The sequence below is a fragment of the Nomascus leucogenys genome, chromosome 4 (assembly GCF_006542625.1).
Source record: "Nomascus leucogenys isolate Asia chromosome 4, Asia_NLE_v1, whole genome shotgun sequence".
Lineage (NCBI taxonomy): Eukaryota > Metazoa > Chordata > Mammalia > Primates > Hylobatidae > Nomascus > Nomascus leucogenys.
In genome coordinates, this window is record NC_044384.1 from 90,417,005 (window position 1) to 90,443,425 (window position 26,421).

The window sequence follows — 26,421 nt, forward strand, 5'->3', positions numbered from 1 at the left end:
AGGGCTTGGGTGTGGCCAGGGGCTGCCCTGAGCAGCCCCACAGATCCCTACTCACCCCTCGGGAGGAACAGGGGCTTCTCCAGGCTGCAGGGCCGACGATGAACCAGAACTGATCTAGCACAAGAAAGCCCAGGGAGGGTGGGGCCTGCTGGCACCCCCGCTGCCCACTCTGACCACAGTGGGCAGAGTGCATAACCTCCCTTACAGGTGTGTAAGGTGGTGATGGCAGAGGAGAACACACAGCCGGAGAAGCCACGGCAGTCACTGTGTAGAGGACCAAGCAAGAAACCAGCTTAGGGCCCTCTGTCCTTGACCTCCCCTTGCTGTTTCAGAGCCTCCTCTTGACCTCCCGGGTAGACAGGCACTATCAGCTCTCCCAGACCCACCTCACCCCTCTGCCTGGAGACCCTGGCCTCCAGCCTGCACCACAGCACTCCTTCACTGTCCTCCAACTCTGGCAGGGCTCAGCCAAGAGAAGAGAGGCAAGTGTTCCTTCCCTGAGTCCTCCCTGACATGGGCCTGCGGGCTCCCTCCTCAGCCCCGGCTCTCCTGCCCCCCAGGGAGCACCATCTCCTCTCCCTGCCCATCAGCTCACAGGTGCTGATGGCTCCCCAAGACCACTCTTCTACGGGGGCCTCAGCCTTTAACCCCGTCCACACCTCTACCTGATCAGGTAAAGACTTTTCACTGGAGACAGCAGGTGAAGTCTGTTTCTTGCCAAGACCAGGCTGCCCTACCTCCTAACCCAACCGTTGCAAGGTTGGGCCTGAAAAACATGCCCCTCGTGCATGCAAATCAGGCCTTCCTGGGGCTCACCTGTGCTCAGAAAACACCGGTGCTTTCTGGTATCCTGCCCTGTCAGGATGGTGGGAACTTGGAGAGGGCAAGGCTCCCGGGAAGGGGGCATCCACTCCATAACTGCAGGGCACTCCTGCTGTGCAGAATCTCAGCAGCCTTGCCTAATCTTCCAGTTTCTCCAGAGAGAAGTCAGAAATGTCTCTTTCTATGCAAATGTGTCTGTTTTCAAATACTGACGTGCACATTTTAAAAATTGATTTTTAATTCACATATTTTCAGGAACTCTGGGCAGGCCAAACAAAATACCTGAAGGCAGGATCTAACCTTCGGGCCACCCTGCTCATCTGGGGCATCGGAGGAGAAGGGGAGGTCGGTTCATGGGTACAACAGAGCGGAGAAGCGGGCCCACGTACCTGGTGGATCTCGTGCCAGCCGTTCTCGTCTTTGCAGCACACAGTGGCATGTTCGTGCAGGAGAAGCTCGCAGCAGTAGGGATCACCTCCAACGATGGCCGTGTGATACAGCGGGGTGAGGCCGTAACTGTCTTTATAATCTGGGGATGCACCAAGCTCTAAAAGGGTCTAGGAAAAAAAATCAAAAGCTGTCATTATTGGTCTCATGACCCCTTTTGCAGAGTGAGGCGATCAAGAAAGCAGCACCAGGACCACCCTCCCCCAGGCCAAGGCAACCCACGCCCTGAGTACCCAGTGCTTCTCCTGGGCTCCCCAGAATTAAGAAGGGTATAACTTGGCTGGGTGTGGTGGCTGACTCCTATAATCCCAGCTACTTGGGAGGCTGAGGCAGGAGAATCACTTGAACCTGGGAGGTGGAGGTTGCAGTGTGCTGAGATTGCACCACTGCACTCCAGCCTGGGCAACAAGAGTGAAGCTCAGTCTCAGAAAAAGAAAAAAAAAAAAAAGGCAGGGGGGTATAACTTTAGACAGCAACATTTCTAGTTCTGAAACAGCAAACAGTGCCCAGCAATGCAGGGCAGGCTCACATTTGGGAGACGAGGAGACCTGCAACACTCAGACCCTTCCTCGGCCCGGTCAACATTTTGTGCCAGTGGCGTGGCATGGGCAGCAATACAGTGACGGCAACATTTGCCGAAGAGAGAAAAGGTGCACGGTTTAACCTACATGCCCAGTGGAAAACCACCTCAATCCGCATGCTGAGGGTGGCGAACCTAGCAAGCATCACATCTTCAAGAACCCTCCTGATTTCCCAGGAAGCCAACGGGTACAGTGTGGCCCTGCCTCCCCACCCAAATCTCAATTCAAACTGTAACCGCCAGTGCTGGAGGTGGGGCCTGATGGGAGGTGATGGGTCATGGGGCAGATTCTCAGGAATGGCTTACCACCACCCACTCAGTGCTGCTCTCGTGATCACGAATGAGTGCTCACGAGATCTACTGTTTAAAAGTGTGGCATCTCCTCCCTCTCTGTCTTCCTCCCACTCCGGTCATGGGAACTGCCTGCTCCCGCTTCACCTTCCACCATGATTGGAAGCTTCCTGAGTCCTCCCCGGAAGCAGAAGCTGCTCTGCTTCCTGTACAGCCTGCAGAATCATGAGCCAATGAAACCTCTTCTTCTAAATTACTCCGATCTCACATTTCTTTATTGCAACGCAGGAACGGACTCACACACCAACAGAAGGGGTATAGCTGAAATGAAGTGAAAGTCCTGAGACTTTAGGGAGAGCGAGGCCCCCATCTTGGGGGTCAACCTGCAGCAGCACGTCCCATCCCTGCTGGCGTGGGCTCTGGTGGAGAATGCCTGGGCGTGCACCACCCTGTCCAGAGGCGCCATGGCTGCAGTGTGAGGCAGGGGCACGGGGCAGTTAAGATCGTAGCAGGGGAAGGTGAGGTGTGGAACCCACAACAGGGCAGGCTCCCCCAGACCCACCGTGGGGCGCTGGGGGGATCTACTATGTGGCTCTGTGTCCCCACCCAAATCTCAATTCGAATTGTAACCCCCAATGCTGGGGGTGCGGCCTGGTGGGAGGTGATGGGTTATAGGGGCAGATTCTCAGGAATGGCCTAACGCCACCCCCTCGGTGCTGCTCTCATGATGGTAAGTGAGTCTTCCTGTGGATGGAGTTGGGGTTCACCACTGGCCTTATGGGTTGAAAAGACAAGTCCCTTGACTGAATAGAAGATGAAAGATGACTTCTCGGGAACCATAAATTCTGAAAGCATCGACACCCAGGAGAACAGGAAAACCTGAAACCTGGCTTCACTTCCAAGCTCTGGATGGAACATTGTGCACGGACCCCCTAGGGTGGGCACTGCAGGGATGGGATGGGGCAGCTTTGAGGGATCAGACAGGGCAGGGGGCAGCACCCACGTAAGATGGGCCCGGGTTTACCTTCAGGGCAACCTGGTTCCTGGCTCGGGCAGCTTTGTGCAGGGCGGTCATCCCATCTTTGGCACGGAAGTCCAGGTGAGCTCCGCCATTTTTGAGAGCTTTGATGACCTCCACAGAGTCGTCCAGCTGAGCGGCTAAGGTCAGGGGGGTCTCTGAGGAACCCAAACACACACACTTTAGAATCAACATTTGTCACACTGCTCACACAGCCATATTCAGATGCCCAAAACTAAGCTGAAAGAACTGACTCCCCTCCTCCACCTCCAGGGTGTTTACAGCTCCCACCACCTGGGAACCCCAAGAGTCCAGGCAGGCAGCGTGGCTCAGGCACCCCCATGCAATGCAGTGACACGCAGGGCCACGTGCACATCACAGGAATAGGCACCCTCGTGCAATGCAGTGACACGCGCACATCACAGGAGTAGGCACCCCCGTGCAATGCGGTGACATGCAGACCCACGCATACATCACAGCGGTGGCAGAGGCAGGGATTCGACAGGACTGCTGTGTGGACCACAGTCCAAGAGGCTCCCCCGCTGCCCTTCCCTCTGAGTACACAGAATCCCGTGGTACCATCTGGGTGCTTCCCGTACAGAAGGAGTGACGGACTAAAGCCCTCATCAGAGATGGGAAAGGCAGACACCCACCTTTCCTCATTCAATGTCACATTTGCGGGCATCTTGGAAGATGCCAGCCATGGGCTGCAGGGGCACTAACACAAATGAGACACGAAGTCCGTGCCCCCTGGAGCTCCCGATCTGGGTAAGTGGAAACCTTCCTTCATTAACGCGGCACAGGATGACCCAGGAGGCAGGGCAGGGGCCCAGCAGACAGAAGGATGCCGTCTGCCTTTGTAGGGACAAGGGTCCCATGCAGATGACCCTGGACCAGTCTGCAGCTGAGCACGGCTAAGGACGTCAGTATCTATTACAACGAATCCTTCCATCCACTCTTCATCTTTCTAATATGCCCACCATGGCCACTGCTAAGCAAGAGGAACTATTTTGAGTTCCTCTCTTGAGAGTTCCTCATTTGAGAGGCTCTTAACGTTCCAGAAAAGTGCACAGAGTACCAGGACAACACACAAGTTCCCATGACCCAGAAACACCAACAGTGAATATTCACTCAGTCTCGAAGCACATTGCAGTGATAGAAAACTTTGGATGCCTTCCATGGGGCGCGTGTCTTGCTGACCCCTCACCCCATCCCATCACCCTCCATCCCAGAAAGGGCACCTGCCTCGCGAGTGTGCACTGACTATTCCCATCTATTTTTAATTCTGATGTTTACTTATCCATACATGGGTACCCTCCTGAGGACTTTTAACATTCACCCTAGGAAGCACTCTGCAGCTTGGCACTTCATGGTGAGATGCACAGGCTTAACCCCTCCACATCAGGAGTGTGCTGTGTGTAGACATGCCAGCATCTTCATTCATCCTGTCTCCATGTGAAAAGCAGGCTTCCTGTCTTCCCCAACTAGGAACGATGCTCTCATGAATGAATGCCATTGCACATGACTCTGTTGCATACCCTCCTGATGCAGAAGTTTTAAAGAGAAGTAGAAATGTTCTGGACCAACCGAGGGACTTCAGTGGCAGTGGGGGGTGTTTCTTGCACAGAAAACAGCTACAAGGCAAGGAAGCCTCAGCAAGGGGTGTGGAGATTGAGACCAGTTGGAACATGGCCAGAGTTCCACATGTGCACAGAGAGGTAGAAATGGGGCAGACACCAGAGAAAAACAAACTCAAGGGGTGACCCCTGCCTGCTGGAGAGAGGAACAGCCAGCCCCTCGTTCTCTGCCTCTTCCCCGGTGGCATCCAGGCGGAAGCACAAGTGTCTGCGGGCATCTGAGGGGTTTATTCCTTGGAGCAAAAAGGCCACCATGGCAGAGTGGACAGTCAGGGAAGTGACTGATCCTCAAAGGGCATGAAAAGACTGGGGCTGTCGGGAGCCACCAGTATGGACGCTGAACATTCAAATCTTACAGCAACTTAATGAGTGTGTGACGCTCGTTCGGGGCAAGGTTAGCCTTCAAAACAGGATTTTCTTTCCCATTTGACTGTTCCCACATGCCCAGTGCAAAAAGGCAGTCCAAAGCAGATTTTTTAAAAGATATTTTAAATTAACATGTAATTTTCATAGCTGACAACCTCAGCTGTTCCATTTTATAAATGAGAATGCTGTCTCAGAGAGAGCTGGTGGCAAGCGGTAAAATCAGATCAGAGGCTTGAATCCTTACTTTTGACTCAGAATTACAGATGCGTGCAGCCAAGCCACATCCTGTTGGTCAGATGCCGGGCAGTTACAGGTGGCTGCATAAATGCACCCGTGGAGAAAATGATCCCATGCTGTTCATGGCTGTGTCTCACGTGCAGGATGGGGAGCTCTGGTCCTTGGGTGACTTCCAGGACCATCCAATGACAAGTGGCAGCCTTCTCAAGGGTTCTGGAATCCCTCCTCAAGTGATGTTCCAGACTTGCATGTTCACCTCTGGCCAGGACACACCCTGGGGAGGTCAGAAGACCCCTGCTTTCCGCCCTGGCTTAGCTGCCACATTTGCCAAGAGCACGTCTGCTGAGGTTCCACATTTGAGGCTGATGGAATCACCCCCCAAGAAGATGCTGGTTGATGAGCTATAAACCAGTGACAGATATAACAGCACTGCCCGGGCTGCACACCCAGTGACTGCACTATCACTCCCCTGATGCTTGGGAGCCACACAGTTATCTGGCACCATGATTCTTAAGACTATTCCTCAGGTTTTGCGTTTTGAAATTTCTTTAGTTTTAAAAATAGACTGGAACCTCAACAAGCATAACCTCAGAAGTAGCCCCAGTCTCCCTCAACATGAACAATGAGTGGGAGTAGAAACACCTGTAATATTTTGAGATAACCTCAGAGACATGCAGACCCTCCAACTAGAAGCTGCCCAGCAGCCTGTTAGCTCCAGGGATGAGCAGGATGTGCTTTGAAAGGTTGAGAAGTGGGGGCTCCTGGAAGCGCAGCAGGAGGGCACTAGCCACGGCTATTTGTCCTGACACTGGGAGGTGGCACAGCAATGGGGAGCAGGGTGGGGGCAGGAGGCAGGAGGAGTGTAAGTGTCTAAGACAGCTGCTGCTACCCAGCAGGCACAGGGCAGTGCAGGCTGGAGCATGTGTATGTGTGCATACCTGTGTGCATGCCTGTGTGTGCATGTGCATGCCTGTGTGCATGTGTGTGCATGCCTGTGTTTGTGCCTGTGTGTGCATGGCAGTGTGCGCGCCTATGTGTGCATGCCTGTGTGTGTGCATGCCTGTGTGTGTGTGCATGGCTGTGTGTGTGTGCATGCCTGTGTGTGTGCATGCCTGTGTGCGCATGTGTGTGCCTGTGTGTGCATGCCTGTGTGTATGCACGCCTGTGTGTGCGTGTGCATGGCTGTATGCCTCTATGTGTGTGTGCATGCCTGTGTGGGTGCATGCCTGTGTCTACATGCCTGTGTGCATGTGCATGCCTGTGTGTGCACATGCCTGTGTGCATGCCTCTGTGTGCATGTGTGCACACCCATGTATGTGTGCTCCTGGGTGCATCCTGGTGTCCAAGATCAATGGGCTGCAAAAATCAAACGACTGGGCAAGCGATTCTTCCTATGAGGGGAAGTGACTGGTGTCAACAAAACCCAGCTCTTTCCCTGAAGGGCTGGGTGGCCTCCAGCGGGTTTTTTAGAATATGATAGTTCAGGAGGCTGGGGTTGCTCAGAAGGAAACCACGATGTGAGAGAAGACCACAGACGTATCACAGGTGTAGGAATCAACCTCACTGAAAGGGATGGGGAATGAACCACTGACCTCGGTAGCTCCAGACATGAGTGGAGTCTGTAAGACTAAAGGCAAAAGGAACAGAATAAATAAAGCTGGGTTATAAGTCAACCAGAAAGTGAGTGCAGCCACACTGATAGAAATAAGCAAGGGATTCACAAGTGAATGGGAGGAACAGGCCAATCTTGCAATGCAGACAAACTCAGATCAATTCGTATCACTTCTCTGTCCTCAGGAGGTGACACGTAGCCCACAACCTCCCACCCCCGCCCCCTTATGCGTGGGCTGTGCACAGTGGCTTCCTTCTGAGATCGTAGTGTGGGAAAGGGAAAAACGGGAGCATCTCTCTGTGAGGAAACCTGATGGACACAAGCTCAGCCAGGAGATGGGGGCAGCATCGCCCACGATGAGCCACGCCAACAGGATGGGCCCTCGGCACCAGGCAATGAGAAAGGTTCTGTGCTCTTCCTCCCTACACCCACAGCCCTGTCGTCTAATCGTGAAAACACCAGATGGATCCCAATAAGGGGCACCCTACAAACACCTGACCAGTCCTCCTCTGAAACTGTCCAAGTCATCACCACCAGGGAGAGCCTGGGAAACAGTCACCGCCCAGAGGTGCCCAGGGAGATGGACAAGGGAATATCACGTGGGAACCTGGGTGGGGCCTGGGGACTGGAAAGGACCAGCAAGTAAATGCTTATGAGAGAAGAAAAAAGTGTGGACTTCGGTTAATAATAATGCATCAATATTGGTTCTCTGACTGTGAGAAGTGTACCACACGACTTCCGCTCAGAAGGATACTGGAGTAAGATGCTGATAAGGGGGAAAGCTGGGTATAGGATATATGGAAACTCTTTGCACTTATTCTGTAAATCTAGAACTGTTTTAAAATGAAAAGTTTGTTTAAAAATGCCACCTGGCTATTGTGTGGGTTAATAGATTTAATGTAAAAAACACTGCTGCTCAGACTATGTTTCTGAAAAGCATATAAAGTACCTGTAGCCAAAATATACAGAGAACCCTTAAAACTCAACAACAAGAAAGCAAACCACCCAATTAAAAAGGGGACAAAATATTTAAATGGATACCTCACAACAGAAGATATTCAGATGGCAAACACACACATGAGAAGATGCTCACACCGTATGTCATTAGAGAACTGCGAATTAAGACAACAATTAGAGGCTGTATTCAGTGCCTCATGTCTGCAATTGCAGCACTTTGAGTGCCAAGGCAGGAGGATCATTTGAGCCCAGGAGTTCAAGACCTGCCTGGGTAACATGAGGCCTCACCTCCACTAAAAATTTAAAAATTTGCCAGCCATAGTGGCATATGCCTGCAGTCCCAGCTACTCAGGAGGCTGAAGCAGGAGGATCACTTGAGCCCAGGAGGTCAAGTTTGCAGTGAACCATGATCACACCACTGCACTCCAGCCTGGGAGACAGAGTAAGACCCTGTCTCGAAAACAAAGATACCTCAACACAATCGTCAGAATGATGAAAGTCTAGACCACTGACAACATCAAATGCTGGTGAGGATGTGGAGCAACAGGAACTCTCAACATTACTGGTAGGAGTGCAAAATGGCGCAGTCACTTTGGAAGACAGTTTGGCAAGTTGACACAAAAATAAACATGCACTTACTCCACAATCCAGCAACCCAGCTCCTAGGTGTCTCCCTGAATGAGCTGAAAACTTACGTCCACAAGGAAATCTGAATGTTAGTGTTTACAGCAGTTTTATTCATCATTGCCAAAAACGGCAAGCAATCCAGAGGTCCTTCAGTAGCTGAGTGGATAAATTATCCATGGCACATGCAGAGAGCGAGATGTTGTTCAATACTAAAGAGAGACGAGCTGTCAGGCCACAACATGATACGAAGGAAGCTTAAATGCATATTGCCAAACGAATGCAGCCAATCTGTGTGATTCCAACTCAATGACATTTTAGAAAAGGCAAAACTACAGAACCAGTGGTTGGCCGGGCGCAGTGGCTCATGCCTGTAATCCCAGCATGTTGGGAGGCTGAGGCAGGCAGATCATGAGGTCAAGATATCAAGACCATCCTGGTTAACACGGTGAAACCCCGTCTCTACTAAAAATACAAAAATTATTTGGGCGTGGTGGCGGGCGCCTGTAGTCCCAGCTACTCAGGAGGCTGAGGCAGGAGAATCGCTTGAACCCGGGAGGCGGAGATTGCAGTGAGCTGAGATCACACCACTGCACTCCAGCCTGGGTGACACAGCAAGACTCCGTCTCCAAAAAAAAAAAAAAGAAAGAAAAAGAAAAGATCAGTGGTTGTGAGGGGTTAGAGGGCAAGGGAGGGATGGACGGGTGGAGCACAGAGGAGTTTTAGGGTAAGGAAGCTATGCTGTGTGATTCTGTAATGGTGGGTACAGGACAAGATACATCTGTCCAAACCCACAACATGAGCAGCACCAAGAACGGACCCTCATGTAAACCACGGACTTCAGTTATTGTAACAAATGCCCTAAACCAGTGCATGCTGTCAATAACAGGGGAGCTGGAAGTGAAAGTGCATAGGGGAAAAACTCTGTGCCTTCTGCCTGGTTTTTCTGTCAACCTAAAACTGGGCTCTGTCCCTGACCCCAAGATAGGCTCCTGCAGACCCTGGCCCCTGCCTCCGTGTCACCCCCACCCTCGCCACTCCCTCTGCCGCATTTTCCTTACTGAAGGCGCGGCACGTTGCTCCATCTAAGAGCCACCTACATTCCCTTTCGGAACATGGCAGGGTGTACATAAGAAAAACCCTGAAAGAATGAGACACTGTATTTGAAATAATTGGACCCTTAAAAACAGGTCTCTTTTTATGAGGAACTGTACTGAACAAACCAAAGGCACCCAAATATATTCCCAGGAGCAAAGGGAGTTATTTACTCAAAGTCTTCCAGCTCCTTCACTGGCACTGGGTAATTTCTGCACCTCTCACCCTCTGCAGACGGAGGTTTACGAGGTTCCAGAACCATATTCTCTTGAATTGCCTCACATTCCCAGGTGCCGTTAGTTCTGGGGAATTGCACTTGGTGATTCATTCAGGGGCCAAGGTGAGACTGCGGAGCATGAACCGTCAGTCACTGCATGCATCAAACAAGCCCCTTCTGCTCTTCAAGACGATGCTCTGAAGGTGCTCAGTGCACCAGGACCCAGAATGTCCTCGAGGCCTCCTAACTGGGCGGTGCAGGAGCTAGGAGGGGGCTCCCTGTGACACAGCTACAGCAGCAAGAAGGGGGAGCCAGGTTGGGGGCGGCCGAATTGGAGGAGCTCAGCCTGGTATGCAATGAGTGCACCCTGGCCCTGGAAACAGATTCAGTAACTGGATCTCATCAGTGCGGTCCAGACACATCACAGGTGCTCTGCAGAATCTGGCTCCATAAAGGAACCATCTCTTTTTGACTTCTCATCCAAAAAGAGTCGAAAGGCATTTCTAGCTTTATTAACCAGACCTCTTTTGTGGTACCTGAGGCTTCTCTCAAATTTGGAGACAACGGTGCAAGATAAAAGGGTCAACCTAAGTTTTGTTCAAATTGCCAGGTTCGCTTCCTGTTTGGGGCTTGGAAACACAACTGGTCTCATCTCAGAGGTTCCAACCAAAGCAGGAGACGAGGCCTGAGACTCTGCTGTGGGAAGTCTTTATATTTTTTTTTACACTACTTTCATCATCGTTACTTAATAAAATTTACATTTAGAACAGGTACCAGATGGTCGTCTGCAATCACACAGGCTGTTTTGTTTTCACTGACAGGTCGTTCCACTGGGATTTAATTATTTCAGGCTAGAGGGCTGCTTCCCTCTGCTCCAACCCCATGTCCAGCCCCAAAACAGGGACGTGGGGCCCAGGTCTGCAGGGCCCGGGACTGAGCATGGTGGCATTTCCTAAGCTTAGCAAAAAGGCTGCTTTCAACTCTAAGCACAGACTCTGCTGCCCCCTGGGTGGCTTTGAGAAGTCACCAAACTCACTGTGGAGAGGCTAAAATACGGGATGGAAACATGCCCAGGCTGCTGCCGACAACCAGGAGGGAAGTAGGAATGTGAACAGCTTGTCCCCGACCTGGGCCTGCCTGGGTCTTCCACGTCCAGCCAGGCCAGGTCATGCCAAGAGACCCCTGTTCGTCCCACTGCCTTTTCCCCCAGGAGTTGAGAGCTGGGACCCCCGAGGGCAAGTGGAGCCCAGGCCCTGCCTCTGCCCTCCCTGGTGACTCAGTGACTGGTCTAGACTGGGCTGTGGTAACAAGATCCCAGAGGCTAGGTGGATTAGAAGTGACAGACACGCATTGCTCATGGTTTTGGAGGCCGGAAGTCCAAGATCAAGGTGCTGACAGATTTGGCGTGTGTCTACCTGGTTCACAGAGGGCACCTTCTTGCTGTGGCCTCACCTCACAAGGTGGAAGGGGCGAGGGAGCTCTCTTGGCCTCTTTTGTAAGGGCACTAATCCCATTCACGAGGGCTCTGCTTCCAGGTGCCCATCACCTTCTGAAGACCACACCCTCCTAATACCATCACCTGGGTGTTAGGGTTCAACAGTATGGAGGATGCAGACATCAGCCCTAGCGGCTGCCCAGCTGGGCTCTCAGAGCTTCAGATTCCTCCCAGGACAGTGGTGCCTGCAGGGGACCCCCTTGATTACAGAGCCAAGGCCTGGCAAGGCCCTGTGTGCTGCTGTTGCACAGCAGGTCACCAAGACTGCAGCTATCACTCTTTAAGTGCCCTTATTACTGGTAGGGTGGGTGACAGTGCCAGTCTCCCTGGGACCAACAGGTTTCCCAGGATATGGGACATTTGGTGCTAAAACAAGGGCAGTCCCAGGAAAACCGGACACACTGGTCACCCTGACTGTTTCCTGGAGGCAGCCTGCCAAAGCCAACCCTGTGTTTCTCCCTCTGCATCCAAAACCAGGAGAAAACAACATTGACTGAGCTGCCGTAGTTGACACTGATGACAGGAACATTCTGGAAACTCTATTAAAGGTGACGCATACCCCACACACTTAACCACTGATATGGTTTGGATGGGTGTCCTGCCCAAATCTCATGTGGAAATGTAATCTCCGGGGTTGGAGGTGGGGCCTGGTGGGAGGTGACTGGATCATGGGGGCAGGTTTGTCATGAATGGTTTAGCACCATCCCCTTCCTTGGTGCTGTCCTGACAATCGTGAGTGAATTCTTGCAAGATCCGATTGTTTAAAAGTGTGTGGCACCTCTCCCTCTCTCCCCCTACCCTCCCCCTCCCCCGCCCTTCTCCCTCTCTCCCGCTTTCACCAGGCGATGCACCTGCTCCTCTCTCTCTCTCTCTCCCCTGCTTTTGCCATGCAATGCACCTGCTCTTCCTTTGCCTTCCGCCATGAGTAAAAGCTCCCTGAGGCCTCCCTAGAAGCAGATGCCACCAGCTTCCTGTACAGCCTGCAGAACCTAGAGCCAATTAAACCTCTTTTCTTTAAAAACTACCCAGCCTCAGGTATTTCTTTACAGCAATGTGAAAATGGCCTAATAGCACCACAATGCTCATCTAATACTCACATTTTCCCGGCACTACCGTAGATGTTATCATTCAATTTAGGAATCAAGAGGATGGAAGCTGAGAGAGGTTCATTAACCCGGTCTTCACACAGCCGGCCGCACAGAAGTAGGGGTTAACATCTCCTCTCTGGGGGCTCTCCATGGCCTGGCACTGAGTTGGGCATTGGAAGGGTCGCCTCTGCAGTCTCAACACAGGGCCCCCCCGTCCTGCACCTCCGAAGCCCAGTGTCTCCAACAGTGGTGTCATCCGTGTGGCCAGGTAGTGTCTGCATTTCAGTCAGAAGGATGCATATCCGTCCCTCCCACTCTGCCTTGACAGAAGCAAAGTGAAGATGGTGTCTTCCCTGGCAACACTGGGCTCTGGCCTCTCGTTGGAGCTTGTGTTTAGCTTGTCTCCGCTGATACTCGCTCCATGTGTGCCTGAGGGTTGCTATAAGCCATTGTGCTGGAATTACCCACAGCTTCCTTTGTTTCTGAGAGCACCCACCCTGGTTCACTTTTCTCTTTTCCCCCATCACCCTGGGTCCCCACTTCCCTGCCCCTCCATCGGCGCTGCTGGTTTCTCTCCTGATTTGGAAAAACAAGTAAGAATTCTTGAGACACTGGTGGCAGGCGCAGAAGCTGGGAAGCGGGGTGGTGTGAAACCAGGGCCATCTGCGCTGTCTGCAGCCGACCTGTGGGTCTGCACTTGGCCTTTGGTTTCAGAACTTTCTGCCTTAGTTACCCCTTTTCCTTTTTATTCGCCATAAATAATGTTTTTGGCCTGACAAAAAAATGCCACTGTGTATGATCGCTGTTAGTTCGATCTGTACAAAAACCCGCACACGGGTGTTTATGGCAGCTTGACCTACAATTGCCAAAAACTGGAAGCAGCCCAGATGTCCTTTAGGAGGCAAGTGGATAAGCAAACCAGGGTATGTCAGAAAATGGAACATATCCAGCACCAAAAGGAAACGCACTTCCAAGCTGTGAAAAGGCCTGGAGGCACCTTCCGCATGTGCTGCCAAGTGAAAGAAGCCGATGTGAAACACACTGTGTGATTATAAGATTCCAGCTCTAGAACATTCTGGAAAAGGTCAAACTACAGAGACAGTGAAAGGGTCAGCTAGACTGGGTGCGGTGGCTCACGCCTGTAATCCCAGCACTTTGGGAGGCCAAGGTGGGCAGATCACCTGAGGTCAGGAGTTTGAGCCCAGCCTGGCCAACATGGTGAAACCCCATCTCTACTAAAAATAAAAAAATTAGTTGGGCGTGGTGCCGCACGTCTGTAATCCCAGCTACTGGGAGGCTGAGGCAGGAGAATCACTTGAACTTGGGAGGCAGAGGTTGCAGTGAGCCAAGATGGCGCCACTGCACTCCAGCCTGGGTGACAGAGAGAGATTCAGTCTTAAAAAAAAAAAAAAAAAGAAAGGGTCAGCAGCTGCGAGGGGCTCAGGGATGAAGAGGGGCACAGAGGAGCTCTCGGGCAGTGAAGCTGATCTTTATGATACCGTGACGGTGGATACAGGACATCTGGCAAAACTGACAGAACGTACACCACCAAGCGTGAACCTTCATGTAAGCTCGGACTTTAGGATCACTGTTGGGTACAACTCCAGGCGTAAACCCTCGTGTAAGCCCTGACTTTAGGATCACTCTTGGGTGCAACACCAAGTGTAAACTCTCGTGTAAGCTCGGACTTTAGGATCACTATTGGGTGCAACACCAAGGGTGAACCTTCCTGTAAGCTCTGGACTTGAGGATCACCATTGGGTGCGACACCAGGCGTGAACCCTCGTGTAAGCTCGGACTTTAGGATCACTGTTGGGTACAATTCCAAGCGTAAACCCTCATGTAAGCTCTGGATTTGAGGATCACTATTGGGTACGACTCCAAGCATGAACCCTCATGTAAGCTTGGACTTTAGGATCACTCTTGGTTCACTGATTGTAACAGATGTCCTACGCTAAAGCAAGATATGACTAACGGGAAACTGGGGGAGGGGTCAATATGGGAACTTACAGTACTTCTATTCAATTTTCTGTCAGCCTAAAACTGCTCTAAAAAATCAGCTCTGCTAATTTCACAAAAGAGAGGCAGGGGAAGAGGAGGTTCTGCTTTATAGAGGAATATCAGCTACCACAAGAAGAAAAACTGGTTCATAAAACTGCCATTTGGCAACAACCAGGAGAGAACAGATTCCATAATTCTGCTTTAAATTTTAAAATTGAAAATAAGGGGCTGGGCTCAGTGGCTCATGCCTGTAATCCAAACACTTCAGGAGGCTGAGGCGGGAGGACCACTTGAGCCCAGGAGTTTAAGACCAGCCTGGGTCACATAGGGAGACCCCCATCTCTATAAAAAACACAAAAATTAGCCCACAAGCTTGTCGTTGTGAGAATATTTCAGAACATTCATAAGGTAACTCCGTGCAACCGTCTCCACGGAGCAGGCTCCCAAGCCGTTTCTACTCAGTTCTGGGAAACGTGGTCAGGTCTTTCTCCTTTAATTACATTGCTTCACAACGACTCACAACAACTATGGACTTTCTGCTTTGGTATCGGCCTAATCCAGAATTCCAGCAGCAGAATTCCAGGTATGGTGGCACGTGCCTGTAGACCCAGCTATTCAAGAGGCTGAGGTGGGAGGATCAACTGAGTTCAGGAGGTCAAGGCTGCAGTGAGCTGTGATCGTGCCAGCCTGGGTGACAGAGTGAGACCCTGTCTCAAGAAGAAGGAAGGGGAGGGAAGGGGAGGGGACAGGCCAGCCGCAGTGGCACACATCTGTAATCCCAGCACTTTGGGAGGCCGAGGCCGGTGATCACTTGAGCTCAGGAGTTTGAGACCCGCCTGGGCAACATGGCAAAACTCCGTCTCTACAAAGAATACCCTGGTGTGGTGCCACATGCCTGTAGTCCCAGCTACTTGGAGGGCTGAGGTGGGAGGATCACCTGAACCTGGAAGGATGAGGTTGCAGTGAGCTGAGATTGTGCCACTACAATCCAGCCTGGGTAACAGAGGGAGACCCTGTCTCAAAAAAAAAGAAAGGGGAGTGGAGGGGTAATGATTTCTGTCAAGGCCAAAACCAAAACAAAATAAACCCCCAACCTCTATGTGTGGTCACCATCTCCCTGGGTGATGCAGGGAAGTGCCCCCTAAGGAAGCATGCACGCATTCTTCCCTGCATGCATTCTGTCCTTGAACACCAGACCCACTGGGCCCTGTCCCAGGCCCTGGCCCCATGGGTCTCTGCCTTTGCTGGAGACCCCAGAATGCCTGTCCTTAATTATGTGCTCTTTCCCAGGAGCCACTTATCGGGGACCTGATGACAACTGGGGTTCCTGTGTCTTCTCTGGGTTTGGTCTTTGTCATCAGTAAACCAACCTAGAGGCTTGTCATTGTGGGAATATTTCAGAACGTTCAAAAGTTAACTGCGTGCTACTGTCTCCACGGATCAGGCTCCTGAACTGTTTCTACTCAGTTCCGGGGAAAGTGGTCAGGTCTTTCTCCTTCTTTAATTATGCTGCTCCATAATGGCTCACAACAACTATGAACTTTTTGCTTTGGCACCAGCCTAATCCAGGATTCGAGTGGCAGCAATTTTAACTCCAGGCAGGGCCCAGAGAAATTGCTGCTTACCTGTTTCAGAGTCTGCACTGATGTGTTTTTAGCAGTGAATTGAGAGTCTATTCTGGAATAACAGTCATCTCAGAACCCTTAAAGTCAAGACATTCACAGTCTGGTGAAGGAAGCCAGGGGGAGGCCTGGCTCAGGACAGGGGCCAATTACAGGGGGCATATCAGGAAGAGAGGTGAAGAGCAGCTCAGAGGGGACCCCCAGCCTCCTTCTACTGCTGGCCAGGCCAAGGCGAGACAGAGAGCCACGCTGCCCAGTCCCCCGCAGCAGCATCAGAAACAGCCCTGGACGAGGCCAAGATGAAGGCATAAGCAGCTCTACCAGGGTGGTGAGAGCCACGGCCAAAAGCTGCCTCCAGGGAGAATCTGGGTCAGCAGCTCAGAATGAAGGCTGCCCGTGGATGTGCCCTGAGGCTCAAGGTCATGCTCAGGAGTCCTGGGTCCATTTACTTTCACAGCCTCAGATGGAAAGGGCTCATGCCCTCACCGAGCCGGGAGCTGGCACCGGGGCCATCACTGAAGAGAAGCTGCCACATCAGCACAGCACGAGACGCATCCACGTCACAGAAAGACGGTCAGCCAGGGCCCTCCCAAGCGTCCTGCAGACCTGCAGGCCCTCCATCACACCACTATGCCTGAGCTCAGTCCTCTCTGCTTCCCAGCTCAGCTCCTCTCCTCCTCCCACTGCCTGCCCCACAGCTGAGGGCCACTGCAGCTGCCCACCCACCCTCCGGATGCCCTGCTACCCACCCCGACCACCACATGCCCTTGTCCCCATCACTCCCTTCCCCTCTCCTCCTCTCCAGATGTCCCTACCAACACAAGCCCAACCCAGCCTCCTGCTCCATGCCACCGGCTGAGACTGCCCAGACCTCCAGCGGAAGCCCAGCCTTGTCCACGTCACTGCCCTGCACGCAGACCCCCAGGCTTCCCTGCCTCATAGAGGATCGGCGCAGGGCCTGGGGCTGCTCGGCTGTAGCCAGGCACTCACCTTCCTTCTCTCCCCCTACCCCCGGGGGCACTCTGTCCCCTCCGAGCCACGCTCATGCAGTCCTGCCTCCCAACGTCACAGGCATCAAAACTGCCAGCAGCCACAAGCCCATGCCGGCTTCTCCTGCTGCTCACAGTGAAGCCTAAGGGACGCAGACAATTGCAAAGAGGCAAAGACAGTCCCCCGGCAGTGCTCAGGCAGAGCTGTGCGGGCTGGATCCACACCCAGCAGGGGCCCCCCAGCGTTCAGAGGTCTGAGGGGGCTCCCACAAATGATGAGAAAGTGGCATTCTTCAGTTGACAAACACATTTGTTGTGTATTTTATATTTTCGAGGTGTGACACTAGTATGTGACGATGGCACTACACCATGCAGGGGCCAAAAGCAAGGCTGGCACACTCAAGACAAGAGGGAAGGGAGTCCAGGAAGAGTATTCGCAGCCCAGGACAGCCCACCTGAGGGGGCATACTCTGAGTTGTATGGAGACCCTCACCTCCACCACTCTTGGTTCTCCATAAGGACCTAACCTCTGCCTGCCAACTCCAGCTGGTGCCCTGCTGGCAAAGGACTGTCACTTGGGGTGACAATGCCCACACCCAGGGACAGTGGGTAATGTCTGAAGACACTGTGGGTTGTCACAACTAGGGGTTGCTATTGACGCTGAGTGGAGGCGGGGGCTGCCACTGAACCCCATGGTGCACAGGATGGCTGCGCTGCAAAGACTCACACACTTGTGGAACCACCAAGGGCCTGGGCCGTCTTTCCTGACCGATGCCCAGAGGCCCGCACTCGTGAGGAATGTGGTTTCCAGGAGGGGAATAAGATGCGTGCGTGCAGATGCCCATCTGCTGGGCTGCCCGTGCCCAGCAGGAGGCAGAAACACACATCCTCCACCTTTACAAACACACATGTCTGCAAAGATCCGTGTGCCCAAGGCTGGCATAACACATGCATGTCATCTGCTCATTCATTCACTGATTCGCTTCCTCAACAATTGTGCACCGAGCACCTGCCATGCTCCAGGCCCCGTGCAAGACGCTGGGGATGCCCCATGGACAAGACGGGCTCAGCCCCTTCTGACTGAGAAGCCAGAGGAGAGTGAGAATGCACCTTTACACACCAAGCAAAACCAAGTAAAACGTAACTGCAGTATTATTCACGGGTAGCCTGAGCAACGGGCTGGCCTTTTCTATGCTTCCTTAAAGCCCAGTAAGGTCCCCTCTAGCAAGCGGCCCACCTCCGGTCTCCAAGTCGTGGAAATTGGGATCCAGGCCTCGGTCCAGCATCTTGGTGATCTTCTCCACTGAGCGATGCTGAATGTGATCCATGCATTTCTTCAGATTGGTCTAGAAGGAAAAACAATATAATTGAAACATCTTTATAAGAAATGTCCCAACCTGAGCAACGAAGTAAGACCCTGTCTCTACAAAAAAAAGAAAAATTAGCCAGATGTGGCCAGGCATGGTGGCTCACGCCTGTAATCCCAGCACTTTGGGAGGCCAAGGTGGGCGGATCACGAGGTCAGGAGATCGAGACCATCCTGGCTAACACGGTGAAACCCCGTCTCTACTAAATATACAAAAAATTAGCCGGGCGTGGTGGCGGGCGCCTGTAGTCCCAGCTACTCGGGAGGCTGAGGCAGGAGAATGGCGTGAACCCGGGAGGCGGAACTTGCAATGAGCCAAGATCACGCCACTGCACTCCAGCCTGGGTTACAGAGAGAGACTCCACCTCCAAAAAAAAAAAAAAAAAAAAAAAATTAGCCGGACGTGGTGGCACACGTGTTTCCAGCTACTCAGGAGCTGAGGCAGGAGGATCGCCTGAGCTGAGGCCGCAGTGAGCTGTGTTCATGCCTCTGCACTCCAGCCTGGGCAACAGAGCAAGACCTGTCTCAAAAAAGAAAAACAAATGTCTTTCCAGGCTCTGGGAAAGTTCCTGATTGGTGCACTCGGGAGACCCACCCTCGCCAGAGCACACTGCAAGCCCTGAGGCTCCTGGAGCTGAGGCTTTTGGAATCACAGGCTGAGCACAGTGTCTGGCATGTGGCAAGTACAATCGGCCTGTCCTGGATGACTGTTTAAAATCCCCTCACTGTTCACCATCCTAGTGCTACAGACTTAACGTTTGTGTCCCCGCAAAATTCATAAGTTGAATAATCTCCAATGTAATAGTATTGAGAGGTGAGGCCTTTGGGAGGTGATGAAATCAGGAGGGTGAAGCCCTCGTGAATGGGATTAGTGTCCCTGCAAAAGAGGTCCCACAGAGCTCCTTCACCCCTCCCTCCATGTGAAGACACAGCAAGACGACGGCCATCCAAACCAGGAACTGGGCCTTGGCCAGATGCTGAACCTGCCGATGCCATGATCTCAGACTTGCAGCCTCCAGAATGGTGAGACACACACTTTTGTTGTGTTTATAAGTTACCCAAGGTATTTCGTAAAAGCAGCGTAAATGGCCTTAGACACTTTGCTGAGAGCTATGGATGCTCCTTTGCTTTCAGAAGAGACGGCTGGGCCGCTGGAGCACTTTTCAAATCTCCAGTTTCCAGGGCCCACCTCCCGCCTCCATCCCAGGGAGTGAGGCCCACGGATTGGTACTTAACCCACTTTGTGGTGAACCCTGTGGCCACACAGGCAGAAATAGCGATGCCTGGTCCCCGAGTGGCTCAAGGTGAAGGGCAGGACTAATTTCCTGTGAGGTCATGACAGTCTGCAGCTCAACCTAACAGGGTGGGAACTTTCCCAGCCTCTGCCAGCCTCGCTGTAAGAAAAGTCATGATTCTCTGCCCATCCAGAGCCAGCCTGGGCTGTCTGAGCAGGACTGCGGGACTTGGCACCCCTCTGCCTGCTGCATCTAATGCTCCTCACCAGCCTAATTCTTTGCCCCTACTCCGTACCTCTCTCAAAACACACAGAAGGGGGACAAAGGTGGCTTCCGACACAGCAGGTTCCTGGGCCCTTCAGCCTCCTGGCACAGGTGGGATTTCCACCTGCCCATTTTCTGTATGTTTCAGAACTAGAACTGATCAAATGCCCTCAAACACATGACCTACACATGGTGTCACTGAAAACCTGCATTGCTATTTATGAATCAGCATTTTTAAATTCACAAATACGTTTTTATCTGTGCATCAGAGGGTGATAAACAAAAACAAAAACCAAAACCCAGAAGCACCCAGATCTTGCCGTCTGAATACCGCTTTCCAGGCAAATTCCAGGGCAGAGGCATGGGAAGAATAAGAAGAGCCCAGAGCATTTTGTGCCAGGAAGTGGCTGGTGCATCAAGGATGGTGGGGACGCACCACAGGGCAGAACACCACAGGAAGGGCAACTGCCGCCCACATCTGGACAACTTGAGCACAAAAATCAATAATGATAAACTGGGTATACACCCAAAGGACTATAAATCATGCTGCTATAAAGACACATGCACACGTATGTTTATTGGGGCACTATTCACAATAGCAAAGACTTGGAACCAACTCAAATGTCCAACAACGATAGACTGGATTAAGAAAATGTCGCACATATACACCATGGAATACTGTGCAGCCATAAAAAATGATGAGCTCATGTCCTTTGTAGGGACATGGATGAAACTGGAAATCATCATTCTCAGTAAACTATTGCAAGGACAAAAAAACCAGACACTGCATGTTCTCACTCATAGGTGGGAACTGAACAATGAGAACACATGGACACAGGAAGGGGAACATCACACTCCGGGGACTGTTGTGGGGTGGGGGCAGGGGGGAAGGACAGCATTAGGAGGTACACCTAATGCTAAATGACGAGTTAATGGGTGCAGCACACCAACATGGCACATGGATACATATGTAATAAACCTGCACATTGTGCACATGTACCCTAAAACTTAAAGCACAATAAAAAAAAAAGAGGTGCTCAGGAGGGAAACTTTTGTAAAGTATTTGAAATTCATGCTTTGTTGGACCACTGGATTATAATAGCTGTGAAGGTGTCATTAGAGACTTCGCATAATCAATGACTGGGTGTAGATCAGTATCACTCACTCATTTCCAGGACAGAGACTGGTTTGGGACCTGTGTTCACAGTTTCCTTCAAGGTATACAACCATGTGGAATAAGGACTTCTCAAATTAGGATTTTAAACTGAAGTATTTTCAGGTTAAAATGTTTATAGTCTTAAACTACTTTGATTCCATTATATTTGTGCACATTCTAAAAATACAAAATTTAAGCATTTTTGAGAAGAAATACTATGTACTCGTGTGATATCAAATAAACCTCATTTATTCACTTGGAAAATGAATATAATTTTAGGCAATTATCAATGTAATTTTTTTCTCCCTATTAAAAAAGAAAATTTCTAAAAAAAAAAATGATGACAGATTAGAACTCAGTGAGCACAGTAAGAATACTGCCAGGCACAGTAGCTCACACGTGTAATCCCAGCACTTTGGGAGGCCGAGGCAGATGGATCACCTAAAGTCAGGAGGAGTTTGAGATCAGCCTGGCCAACATGGCAAAACCCCATCTCTACTAAAAACATAAAATTAGCCAGGCATGGTGGTGCGTGCCTGTAATCCCAGCTACTCGGGAGGCTGAGGCAGAAGGATCGCTTGAACCTGGGAGGCGGAGGTTGCAGTGAGCCAAGATTATGCCATTGCACTGCAGCCTGGGCAACACAGCAAAACTCTGTTTCAAACAAACAAAAAAGAATCCTTACATGCATCTGGTATAAGAAGGAGGGGCAGCAAAACAAAAACCGACAGGATCCTGCTGGCTGAGAAAGCCATTGGTAAGCTCGCAGCTGCAGGGGAGCTCACCTGGAGAGCATCAGGGCCCCTCGAAGGGAAGCGCTTCAGGCAGCTGCCCCGACTCTCCACCCCATGCTCTGCAGGGAGTGCTACTGGGCTCTCCTTAGGAACAGCACCAGGGGCAGGGACAAAAGCCTCCTGGGTATTACAGATTCCTCCTCCTGTGGGTTAAGCAAAGTGCTCCGCCCACACACCCTATGCCTCAGCCCCCTCTCCAAGCCTCCTAGACTCGCACAGCACCCTGAAAGACAGCAGGGTGTTCCTGGTGTGGATGTCTTATCTGGGACTCTGAGCTCAAGGCATAGCACATTCCGCTGGGTTCTGAACACTCCGTGCAATGCCCCTGCTGCTCACCTGCAGTCTAATTTCAGTGCAGTTTGTCAACAGCACTTTAACAAGGTTTTTCCTGAAGCAACAACAGCAGAACACTAATACAGGGCTCAGCGTGGACCCTCTTCCCTCCACCACGCCGGGCGTCCAGATCCCACTCTCTTCAGAGCCGCTGCTTTTGAACGTCCCTGGAGCAGTCAGTGGGATCTGCCCCCCTTCCCCGAGCACCCACGGCCACACCGAGCAGCCCCTGCTGCCTCCCGGGTGGGTCTCCACAGTGTGCGCCGTAAGGCCAAGTCCGCCTGCACCTCCCAGCCTGGCCACATGCCAACCCAGGTACACAGCAGGTGTCCCTGGAAGAGGAGCGTCTAAAGATAACACAAGATAACAAGGAGGACGCCGCCCGCCTAAGGTGTAAATAACAGCCCGTTCCCTGCATACCTTCGTGTGGAGCTTGGCCAACTGTTTCTCATCGAGACTGGCTTGTTTATACACCCGCTTCTTGTATCGAAACTGGCACAGAAAACAAAAAAAAAGAGAAAACAAGTCAATACTTCGCATAGCTGTTCAGAGGGAAAACGGGCCTTTTCCTTGGCTATGTCACAGAAGACGGGGAACCCCACGGCAAACTCTTCCAGTTTTAAATAAATGACTGGTATTTGCACCCCAGAGCCTACAACATCCTAAGCGTCACTTGTGCCAAGATTCTGCAGCAGTTTAGCGAAAAAGCCATAAAAAGAAACAAGAGCAAGGGGAAGGGAAGATCCTGCAGGTGAGAAGCTGGGAGGTCTCCCAGCCGGTGATCGGCTCCCCAGCTGAGTGGTTATGGTTCCTCCCAGGGGAATGGATCAGCCCTTGGCAAGGCATTTTTGGTAAATGAGGATGCTGCTTCAAACACCAGGTTTTTCCTCCACATTGTCCACCTTTGTTAAAACACACCCGAGAAGACTGGCCTGGGAAAGGCCCCACCTCCTGTACTCCTGCAACCTCTGCCCAGATGGCTGAAGCCACTGTTTTTCCCTCCAAACAGCAGTGCCTCCTTTGAACTGGAAATTACATCACTGCACGAACCGAGGAGCACGTCTTCCTCGGATGCACGGAGTAAGCAACACTGTAGGAGCGGGCTTGGCGGGTGCTCAGGGCCAGCAAAAACTGCCCCTGGGTAAAATGACGGTGCGGGGCAGGCGGTGGGTGAGCTCATCCTGAAACTGAAAGTCGCATCTCATAGAAAAGCTTCCAAATAAACAACCCTAGTCTCCTTTCTCCACCACGCCAAACAAAATGGCTATTTGACAAAAGACAAAATTCTTGTGCACAGACTGATACTTGTGGGGTTTTGTTTTCAAGTGCCAAAATAAACCAGCTGTGAAATCATAAAGTTTGTGAAGCGCAGGCTGCACAGAGTTTGGGGAGAAAGTGTGCTGGTCAGAAGGGCACCCATTCATTTCCCAGAACAGAGCAGGTAGGAGGAGCTACAGGCCCATTTTAGAATTTCCACTTCTGATTCTAGATTCCAGGACAGCAGGTTCTGTGCATCCATGCCCTGGGACCAATCACACCTCTGGTCCAGATTTCAGAAGCCACAAGCCACTGAGAATGATGCCAGGTGCCTTCTCAGGCTCACGATCACATGGCTAAGCTTAAATGTCTCAGGGAATTCAATTCGACGGGGCCCCTTTCCAGATATAAAACAATCTGCTCGGGCCCACAGCATCTCTGGGCAGGTGGGTAAAGGACTCAAGGGGGGAGTGTTTATTCCAGAGTCACAAACATAAACAGGGTCACAGCCACCCTGTTATCCAAGTAGAGAACTTACAGCCCGTGGCTACAGAGGACACCGGCTCAGGACCACAAACCCTTTTTCTTGCTATTTCTCCAACATTTCATAAGCAGCCCACCATATTGTGCTGAAATTATCTGAGGCAAAAAGCCCAGACTGATGCCCGCCCCTAATGTGTCAATCCCTGAGCCAATCTCAGCCTTTGCAGTGGGTCATGCAAAGGAGATGAATAAACGTAAGTATCGGCAACAATTTTGTCCGGGCGCAGTGGCTCATGCCTGTAATCCCAGTACTTTGGGACGCCGAGGCAGGTGGATCACGTTGGCCAGGAGTTTGAGACCAGCCTGGCCAACGTGGTGAAACTCGTCTCCACTAAAAATGCAAAAATTAGCCGGGCGTGGTGATGGGCACCTGTAATCCTAGCTATTCAGGAGGCTGAGGCACAAGAATCGCTTGAACCCAGGAGGCGGAGGCTGCAGTGAGCCGAAATCACACCACTGCACTCCAGCCTGGGTGACAGAGCAAGACTAGGTCTCAAAAACAAAACAAAACAAAAATTAAAGTATCAGCAACAATTTCATGACAATGAAACCAGAGCAGCAGCTGCAAAGTCAGTTTGGGGACTTGCAGATGCGCCAGGCTCACAACGCAAACACTGCTCCATGAACACTTCCTCTGGGCCTCACGACCACTCCCGGACGTCACTAACTTTCACTCAATATCATGAACGGGAATCTGGGGCTCAGAGAGCATGGGTGGCTGGCTCGAGGTTGCACAGCTGCAGGTACTGGGGCCAGATGTAGAGGAGACTCCCAAAGTGTCTGGTCTTCTCGCCCAGTTTTCCTGCCGTTACGGAAATGATCAGCCAATGATCAGCCCCTGAAATGAACTGCGTGGATTTACTCTTCCTAGTCCATCACCTCCCACTGGAGTGTAAGGTCCATGGGATCAGAACCTTGATTGTTCTGTGCCAGAAAGTGTCTGGTCCTTAGTTGGCCCTCAATGACAATTTTTTTCCCAATGGATACCCATATTACAGATAAGCAAACTGAGGCCAGGACAGCTGAGTGATTTGCTCTAAACCACACAATTTCCAAGTGGCATCTCATCTTTTTCTCCATCAAAACTCCCTCCCCGAATCTGACACACGGTCCACACTGGGGATCCCAATAACCTCAGCGTCAGCGTCACAACGGAACTGAGAAACGTGCAGACGCAGCATCACCTTAGCCCTGGGTGAGCGTCCATGACATCTTGGGCTTCAGAGGAATCTCTAGTCACTGAGTAGAGAACTCACTTAGGTTGCTCAAGTGCTAGCTGCAATTACACACGTGCAGCCTCTTGCTGTTGACTAAGCTAAAGTGAGTGCAATCACTGAATGATGCCAACATGTTTGCAGGAGTAGAAATAATCCGTTTCTGGCTTCTCTTAACTGACGTAACCCAACACGTATACACTGCAGGAAACAATGCCTGTAAACTTGGGGCGTAGCAAGCCTGGGTCAGACAGGCAGGGACAGGGGTCGTGCATCACGTGGAAATGCATAGGGCGGCCCCATCTTACGGATCAGCCACTTCTGGAGGGAGGCCCAGGAGCTTGTGGCTGCTGACAGCAGCTTAAAGAGCCCCGGTCACCCAGGCAGGAAGCAGAAGTGAAACTGTGCTGTTGAGAACAGCTGGATGGTCACAGCCACCCTGTTACCCAAGGACTCAGAGATGAATTGGAGAATGGTATGGTTTGAATGTGTGTCCTCTCCAAACCTCATGTTCAAATGTGATCCCCGGTGTTGGAGGTGAGGCCAGGTGGGAGGTCTTTGGGTCCTGGGGCGGGTCCCTCCTGAATGGCCTGGAGCCCTCCCCATGGTAGTGAGTCAGTTCTCACTCTGTTAGTTCACGGGGGAGTCAGAACTATTCCTTCCCTGCTCGCTCTTGCAACCCCTCTTGCCGCCTAATACCTGCTCCTGCTTCACCTTCTGTCATGAGAACAAGCTCCCTGAGGTCTCCATGCTGAGCCAATGCCGGCACCACACTTTCTGTACAGCCTGCAGAACCGTGGGCCAATTAAACCTCTTTTCTCTCAGCCAGCCTCAGGTTTTTGTTGTTGTTTTAGACAGAGTTTCACTCTTGTCGCCCAGGCTGGAGTGCAATGGTGCCATCTTGGCTCACTGCAACCTCCACCTCCAGGGCTCAAGCAATTCTCCCGCCTCAGCCTCCCGAGTAGCTGGGATTATAGGCACACAGGACCACATCCAGCTAACTTTTGTATTTTTAGTAGAGACGGGGTTTCACCATGTTGGCCAGGCTAATCTCGAACTCCTGATCTCAAGTGATCCACCTGCCTCGGCCTCCCAAAGTGCTGGGATTATAGGCATGAGCCACCTCACTCAGCCAGTTATTTCTTTATAGCAATGAAAGAA

The 26,421-nt window shown here is 51.7% G+C and overlaps 1 protein-coding gene across 4 annotated transcripts in view; it reads right to left on the reverse strand.

Annotated features, from left to right (window-relative positions):
- Positions 1-26,421, reverse strand: part of SHANK2 (SH3 and multiple ankyrin repeat domains 2) — a 683,630-nt gene that overhangs the window by 523,828 nt on the left and 133,381 nt on the right. For all 4 annotated transcript variants that reach the window (XM_030811436.1, XM_030811433.1, XM_030811432.1 and 1 more), the window contains exons 5-8: positions 22,667-22,738; positions 18,336-18,444; positions 3,165-3,316; positions 1,212-1,379 (exon numbers count right to left, since the gene is read on the reverse strand). In XM_030811436.1, the coding sequence (XP_030667296.1) occupies positions 1,212-1,379; positions 3,165-3,316; positions 18,336-18,444; positions 22,667-22,738 (501 nt within the window). The remainder of the gene's footprint in view (positions 1-1,211; positions 1,380-3,164; positions 3,317-18,335; positions 18,445-22,666; positions 22,739-26,421) is intronic.